At 33.5% G+C, this 7,869-nt stretch overlaps 2 protein-coding genes across 2 annotated transcripts; one reads left to right on the plus strand and one right to left on the minus strand.

Annotated features, from left to right (window-relative positions):
* Window positions 1-1,562: 1,562 nt before the first annotated feature.
* On the minus strand, window positions 1,563-3,645 carry LOC120155437 (E3 ubiquitin-protein ligase CCNB1IP1 homolog). The gene is made up of 7 exons (XM_039166990.1): window positions 3,543-3,645; window positions 3,350-3,422; window positions 3,022-3,067; window positions 2,824-2,854; window positions 2,414-2,669; window positions 2,152-2,318; window positions 1,563-1,928 (listed from the first exon to the last, which is right to left on the minus strand). Exons 1-7 carry the CDS (start codon window positions 3,610-3,612, stop codon window positions 1,666-1,668), a joined length of 906 nt encoding a protein of 301 aa, XP_039022921.1. The 5' UTR covers window positions 3,613-3,645; the 3' UTR covers window positions 1,563-1,665.
* A 2,545-nt stretch (window positions 3,646-6,190) lies between these two features.
* On the plus strand, window positions 6,191-7,644 carry LOC120155406 (B-box zinc finger protein 22-like). The gene is made up of 3 exons (XM_039166966.1): window positions 6,191-6,247; window positions 6,379-6,810; window positions 7,089-7,644. Exons 1-3 carry the CDS (start codon window positions 6,191-6,193, stop codon window positions 7,323-7,325), a joined length of 726 nt encoding a protein of 241 aa, XP_039022897.1. The 3' UTR covers window positions 7,326-7,644.
* The last annotated feature ends 225 nt before the right edge of the window (window positions 7,645-7,869 follow it).

The following is a 7,869-nucleotide window of genomic DNA, read 5'->3' on the forward strand; positions in this document are numbered from 1 at the left end:
TTTTTTAAGGGCATTTTAGTCCAAAACGTCGGTAATCCAACAATACCTCAGGAAAGGGAGGTAATGACATTCCCGATAATATACTCCAAAAAATATACTATTAGTAATGTAAGATTACAGAAAATAACATTCCCAACCAATCAAACGGAGGAATATGAATTTCATTCCCATGGGAATCTCACATTCCCCCAACCAAACACACCCTAAGGGAGCTAAAAGTGTCCGTCAACGGGATCTGTTGTTTGTTATTAATATGAATATTTTATCCAAGCTTTTGGATAGAGCTGAGGAGTTTGGCGTCATCAAGTATCATTCTAAGTGTCATCCGTTGTCCCCTTATTTGTTTGTTAATACTATGAATATTTTATCCAAACTTTTGGATAGTTGAGTGATGAATGATGCAATTTATTTATAAAAAAGTGTTACGTGCAAATCATCCGTTAAGTTTTTAACAACAATGTACTAAAATAAAACAAAAACTAAACATTAGCTATGTTTTTGAATTTTTTTTAAAAGTTTATTACTAAAATAAACCAAAATTAATAGTTTAGGTACTAAATGCATAATTTACATTTTTTTTTGCGTAATGTTAAAATTAGCCCTAATATGTATTAAAATAATTATTTTGGTCTTTATTATTTTCTTGAGCATTATGGCCCTCAACATTTTATTTTGAGCCAAAAAGTTTTTTATATATGGAAATTGTTAGTTAACAACTGCAACAGAATAACTATTGATCTTAGAAATAACTAGTTTGAGCTCTAACAACTGTAACAGAATAGTTGAGTCAGGGATAGAACCATGATCAAATATTGGGAAGGACAAGGTATCTAAGTGCAAAATTTTAAGGACTTATTATGTATTTAATCTAAAAAGTTAAGGGAACAAAATTCTATTTTTACTTAAATTTAAACTAATAAGGACCTAAAATACTATTAAACCAAAAATTTTGAAAGGGGAAAGAGCCCCTCCCACTCTCTATGTAGTTCCATCAAATGATTGAGAATATTTAAAAGAGATACTACTTTAGCATCACTTTAGTTTAATAATAATAATAATAAAAAACGAGGAACCAAAGCAAACTCCGAGTGTAAAACTTGGGGAGTTTTCATGCAAAAGTGGGATATCGTTAATTGAATGCCACTGTCGAGTTGATAATAATTTATGGTTCGATCCATAACCAATTCACCGGTTCAGGTCGAGTCACAAAAAGTATCACGAGTACAATTCGTTATTGTTCTTTTTGAATTTTAATAAATCTTGTAAGTTTTCATCATCTTAAGATGCGTTTCTTCAGTTTCGAACCAAAACTTTCGAAAAGTAGATGATTTCGAAACTACACAATATTCTTCTATGAAGAAATCTTAAATTCGAATTCAGAAGGTACATCTTAAAGTGAAAATATTAGAGTTTACTCGTGAATTTTATGCAACCTATCCCATGACATCTCAATTTTTCAGTTTGATTCAAGCTTAGCCACGCATTCCATCACAATTCTTCACATTAAAAGATCTTACAATTCGATAGACCTCATATAGTGCTGCAATCGATAATGGCCACATTTCATTTGGGTGACCCGTGAGAGTCTATGATCTGGAAAATCTAGACCTAAATTCAGCAAATGAAAAATGCAAAGTAAATTGAGCATGCCTACATTTTTTTCGCTTAAGAAAAAAGGCTACTGCGGTTACGAGAGAGCTGAGGCCGCTTTATAGGAGAGATTATCAGGTTCCTCAAAGTCATTGAAGGATTAGCGGCAGAATTTCCAAAAGCAGGGTGAGCACCGGCACCTCGCCTAACCGGAATGTCTGCTTGCTTTGCTGGTGAGCCACTTGATATGTCAAAAGGAGCAGAGTTTGAACTGTTCTGTCTTGCTGGCCATACGTCCTCTCGATGCACTGGAGTTCCAGGAGAAAAAACCGACCAATCTGCAACAATTAAGTTAACTGGGGAGGGGGATAATTAAGCAAAAATGACCTACTATACATTGGAATGAAATCACGATAGCAGGAACCTAGGAAAATATTAACTGTTTAAAGGCTTTTAGTGGAAGGTTTTTCAGCTTGTTGAATGATCTATTTTAGCATTCGAGTATTTGACACAAGGTAGGCAGCTTAATATTATATGAAGTTAACAAAAGAACATGATTACCCTTTCGAATGGGATCTCTGTTATCCATCATGTTAGCTGTTGGATTTGAGAATAAGTCAGGCTCATTTCTGGCAAAGAAATTGTTTGCAGGTTGGATGGCTGACCGTTTCACTGATTGGTATTCACTCCTCAATTGATCATACATTTCATCAAGCTTTCTCTTCTGTCTGGAATTTGTGATATTTGAAGTTAGCAGGGTTCAAGAAGCATAATATTTTGGCCAAAAGAATTAACAAGTTCAAACAATAGAATTTAGACTGGCCTTGATTTCTCAGAGAACTTTTCTTGGAGCTCTTGCTTATCCTTTGCTAGACTCTCAATTTCCTGCTCCATCATCTGACACCTCTTCGCCATTTTCTGATATGCAGTATGCACCTGATCCAGTTTCTCTGAGAACTTTTCGTGCATTGCCTCACATTTCTGCCGGTACTGAGCTGCTATTCTGCTCATCTTGTACTGCATTTCTATTTCCTTTTGCCCAATGTAAAACATCACACTTCTGCATGCACTCTTCATCGCTAAATTCATTAAGGATATGGACGTCTAAAAGTTTTTTCAGGCCGATCAGATTCCATTCTCTCTCTCAGTTGCAAAATCTTTCAAATGATACAGAACAGTACAGAAACATATCAAGTAATAGGAAAATCGTGTGAACTATATTATGAAGGATACATATCTGTGGAGAGACACCGGCCATTGTCATCTGCAGTAAACACATCATGTAAGCGAGCAAAATAACAAGTAGACAAGTAAAGAAGCATCACAATAGAAGGCAAATGAAAACAGCAGCATGGTGCAGATTTTACCAGGGAAATATTTTAAACAATAGAGCAAGCTGTATGTAATAATCCAAGTGAATCATTTGCTTACATTTATCCATTCATCATTTGGGTTGATATCAACAGGCTTCATAAGACTGGGAATCAAATTTCAAGATTAGAAAAGTAGAATTAAAATCAATAAGACACGTCATCAAAGTAAATAAAACTAAAAGCTACGCAGAACAATCCTATGCTTGTTAACAGATTATCAACCTCACCTGTATAATCAATAAACACTCAAATTCTTCGATAGACCTCTCTTTCCAAATAAGCAATAACTAAAATTTTACATTGTGCAATTCTATTTCATTAGGTTAGAAAAATGAAAATTCTGGAAAGCATCATAATGGCCAGCTTCCACCAGATAAAATTCTCACCTCTTAGAGAGAACTTGATCACAAATGGGGCATGCTGCATCATTGCTAAGGATCTTGCTTGCATCTTCAGTACCTATTAACTGTGTCAAGGAATCTTTTCATGCATTAACTGTTTCTCAATCTTAAACAATGGAAACAACAAGATGAAATGTATCCTATTGCTACAGCAGATCGATGAAAATAGTTAGGATACACAAGAGGTGACCACATGTAGTGGAAATGGCTCGCCCTTCTAATTCACGCCAGCAGGCATTGCATCTCATTTCAATTGATTGTATTTGTCTTTAAATCATAAATCTGTCTGCATATCAAAAGCAACAATCAGGGCGAGGTTCTATTAGTAGCATATGCCCCTCCTTCATAAAGTTACAAGTCAATGACTGCTACAGCTTGTTGTTTCATGAATTGAAAGGAACAAAGCTTTGGTCCCAATAAGAAAGACTTTCTGGAGCTTATCAATATCCTAAAGAATCTTATCCTATGTTTGGTTGTTAATTTAGTTTCCTGAAAGTAAGAAATTGCTATAAAAAAATTAAATGGGTGAACAAGTTCTAATCACAAAGCAAAACTTTTTCTTTTCAAAATCTGTTTTCCTTTTATTGTAAATCTTTCAAAAGTTTTGTTTTCTTTTGGAATATAAAAATCAACTACCAAAGTGATGATCGGATAGTACCTAAACTAGTAAGTTGAAAATTTTATATGAATAAGCAACAGAAATTAAATTATCACCGAAGCTTGAAAATTTCATGAAATTTTAGGGAAAATGTAATTCAGAACTAATTCATAGTCAGATTTTGATAATTAACCGTCAGGTTTTAAGGAAAATTTAAAGCCCTAGAGTTTCTTGGCATTGCAACTCATCAGCAAAAAAAGAAAAAAAATCACACCGGTTCAAATATTTCTAAGATGCTCAACCAAATCACCTGATGATTCAGCTTCATCAGGTTCTAAACATGGTAAATGCAAATATTCAGTTCGAGATTTCCAAGTTCTCTGATATTCGTCTTCCTAAATTTTCTTAGTAACCAAACAGAGTGATAATCAAACCTTTTATCCACAAGTTGACCAGCAATTCCTTCCAAATCAACGGATTCTCTAGCGACTTGATCTAAAATAACAAAGAAAAATATTTTAAAACACCTAGAACTTCACAGTTAATAGATCAACTAAGATTTTTTTTAAAAGAAATGGTGGAAATGAGATGAAAACGGCGAACGAACGCAGATACCGAGAACGCCGAGGAAAAGAAGTTGAAATCGAAGAAGTTTGAGTTTTACCTTCAAATATCATGAATATTATCTGGAAGAAAACGAATCTCCTTTCTCTGCCATTTTCTTCGATGGTGAAAGCTTTGAATTGAAAATATCACTTTGGCGCGTAATATTGCTTTTAAATTCTTCAGTTTTGAGTATTTGAATAGGTTCGTTATTGTAATATGCTTGGACTTATCTCGGCGTCAATGGTAAAACTGCAGTTTAGTCCCAAAGTTAAGGCAACATAATGAAATGGTGAAATTTCGTTTTGAACCCTAAAAATGGTAAAGGTTTAGTTTAGTACCTTCAAGATATATTTATTAAGATAAATCATATCATTTTGTCTCTAAACTTTTATTATTTTCTTATTTCGGTCACTAAACTATAATTTTTTTTATTAAACCACTAATGTTTTAAATTAATTTTAATTATCAAAGCATTAAATGATTAAAGGTGTAATGTTGTAATTGTTCTTCACATTTTTTTAAAAACCCTAAATTTCTAAAACTATCATCTTCGTTCAATCATTACTCATTGTTGAGTGTCGCTCGTGAGAAAATTGATATTTTAATATTTGCTTTTCACCATTTACTTTTTATATTTAATTTTATTCAAAATTAATGAAATCCCATTCAATTTTTTAATTTTCTAATATTCTAATATGTTTCGACAACTTCTCAATGAGATTAATTTTAAATATATATTCTTTGTCTTCTTAAAAGAATATTTCTCATTGTTTAAATTTTTAAATAGCTATCTCGAATCTCTCAAATATGGTTTTTAGAATCGGACCGGTTAGCGAACCGATTGTGTTACTGGTTCACTGGTTCAACCGATTAGACCGGTCGAAAGAACCAGACGACATCATAATTATTTAAAAAATTAAATAAAAAATACCAAAAAATTTTAATAAAAAACTAAAAATATCCCCACAATTATAATACTTAAATACAACACCAAAATTTCATCATTCATTACTTGATTTACTTCTAATAAAAATCTCTAAACATTACACATTAAAACCAAAACAAAAGTTGATTAACCTTCAAAATAGAAAATTTAACTTTTTTAATTTTTTATTGATGGTCGGTTCTTAGCAGTTTCGGTCCAGTCCTGTTCGAACGGTTCATAGTCGATTTAGATGTTCCTTGCGGTTCACTAATAGTAGTTTAACAGGATTAGAATGAATCGAACCTGGCAACGGTTCCCGATTGAACCGACCGATCCGGTCCAATTTTCAAAACATGGCTCTCAAATCCAACAAAATAATACAATTTTTATATTTAATTTTACAAAGTTTAAAATATTTTTAAAATTTTATATTAATAAAATGGTAAAAAAATGATGAGATGAATTTATTGTTCTCACAAAAATAATTGTAAAAAAATAAATAACGATAATTTTAGAAAAATATTTAAAATAGAAAAACTTTAAATTTAATGAAAGAAATGACTGGATAAAAATATAAAAATAGCATCAGATAAAAATAAATAAAAGTACACTTATAGTAATTTTTTAAAGCATCTATTTTTGGGTAAAAGAGTAACAAAAATAGTGACTTTATTGGTTTACTGGTTGGGATCCGACAATGCCAGAAAGGCGGCATGGCTTCTACCAGAATTCTGCCACGTGTACATGTTCTGTGGTTGCTAGAAATTCGAACTGCTTGATTTTGTGGCCTAGTTGTTATCTCGTTTTTTTCTTTCTTTCTTTCCTTTTGGAGCAAGTATTCCTTATTAAAATCAATCAATTTTACATATCAACCTTTCTTGATAGGAAGCATCTGGGGTTTCCTTTTGTTTGCAAGATCGAGCTTTACTGTGCCGGAAATGTGATGTTGCTATACATACAGCAAATCCTTATGTCTCTAGTCATCAAAGATTTCTTCTTACCGGAGTAAAAGCTGGTCTTGAAACACCAACAGACCCTGGTGCATCGTCTTCTGATGTCAAATCTTCTTCTAGTGAAAAAACTTCAGAAACTAAAACTAATTCTACATCTAGAAGGTGGGCTCCAATGGCCTTTTCTGGTGGATACAATGAGGTCCTACCATCAAATGTTGGAGATGAGAACAATGACCTGACAAAAGTAACATATGCTGATGGGGGTTCTACAGCTGGAAGCATTCAGTCATGGCAAATGGATGATTTATTTGGGCTAACTGACTTTAATCAAAGCTATGGTTATATGGATGATGGGTCATCTAAGGTACAAATTATAGTTGTTTTTGTACCAATTTTTATATGGCTCTTGAAGAACTGAATGTGTTGGCATAAAATACAGAAGATTTGAACAAAATTTTCTATAAAAAGCAAACTGAGTTCTTTGATAGGTCATATTATACTAAATAACTAATGTTGCAGCTCAGCTAGCAAATTAAACTACAGTGTTGTCTTCTATTGCTGTAGTTGTAATATATATTTGAAATGTCTGGCTAATGCAACTAAGAGTTCTGTGTCTGGGTTATTTTTGCTGGATTCTTCCAGGCTGATAGTGGCAAGCTTGGAGATTCTGACAGTTCATCAATCTTGAGATCTGCTGACGAAGAGGTAGATGATGATGAGCGCTTGGGTCAGGTGCCAGACTCCTCATGGGCTGTACAACAACTGCCTTCACCTCCAACAGCCTCGGGGTTGTATTGGCCAAAAGATTCTCGCAATCAATGTGATAGTGTGGTTTATGTTCCAGACCTATGCTGCTCCGTTATGAAAAACCCCCTTTAATTCATGGCGTCTGGCTCAAACCCGAAACACCGGCGACATTTAGAATAATCTGGTAAAGTCCTAATGCACAAGCTACTCTTCTCGCAGTTTCGGATCCACCTTCTCAGGTGTTCTTTTAGCATATTATCTATTATTTATGTAGGTTTTGATCCTTCCAAGCACCAGCCTGAGCTACTTACTTTCAGTCTGGGCTAAGCCACTTCTCTTCTATGTAGAAATCATTGTCATCCTGCAGTTGATATTTTGGTTGATAAAGTAAAAAAACCAGAACGAAAAAGGTGTACTAGAAAAAAGCTTGTTAATGGGTATTATTTCTATTTACAGCTTGTATTTCTTCATGATTCATAATCTGTGTTCTGAACTCCGAAACAGCTAGAAAAAAACAAAGTCTAGCGGTTTCACATTCCATTATTTTCATCGATGTTTTTCACATTCAGTTCATATTCGTATTGTCTATGATAATCTTCATGTTTGTCCTGATAATTTTGAGTGATTACCGAAACCTGAATGCCGGATATGTCTTATCTATAGATCTGTGTGATGT

This window comes from Hibiscus syriacus, unplaced genomic scaffold (genome assembly GCF_006381635.1).
Source record: "Hibiscus syriacus cultivar Baekdansim isolate YM2019G1 unplaced genomic scaffold, ASM638163v2 tig00111191_pilon, whole genome shotgun sequence".
Taxonomy (NCBI): Eukaryota; Viridiplantae; Streptophyta; class Magnoliopsida; order Malvales; family Malvaceae; genus Hibiscus; species Hibiscus syriacus.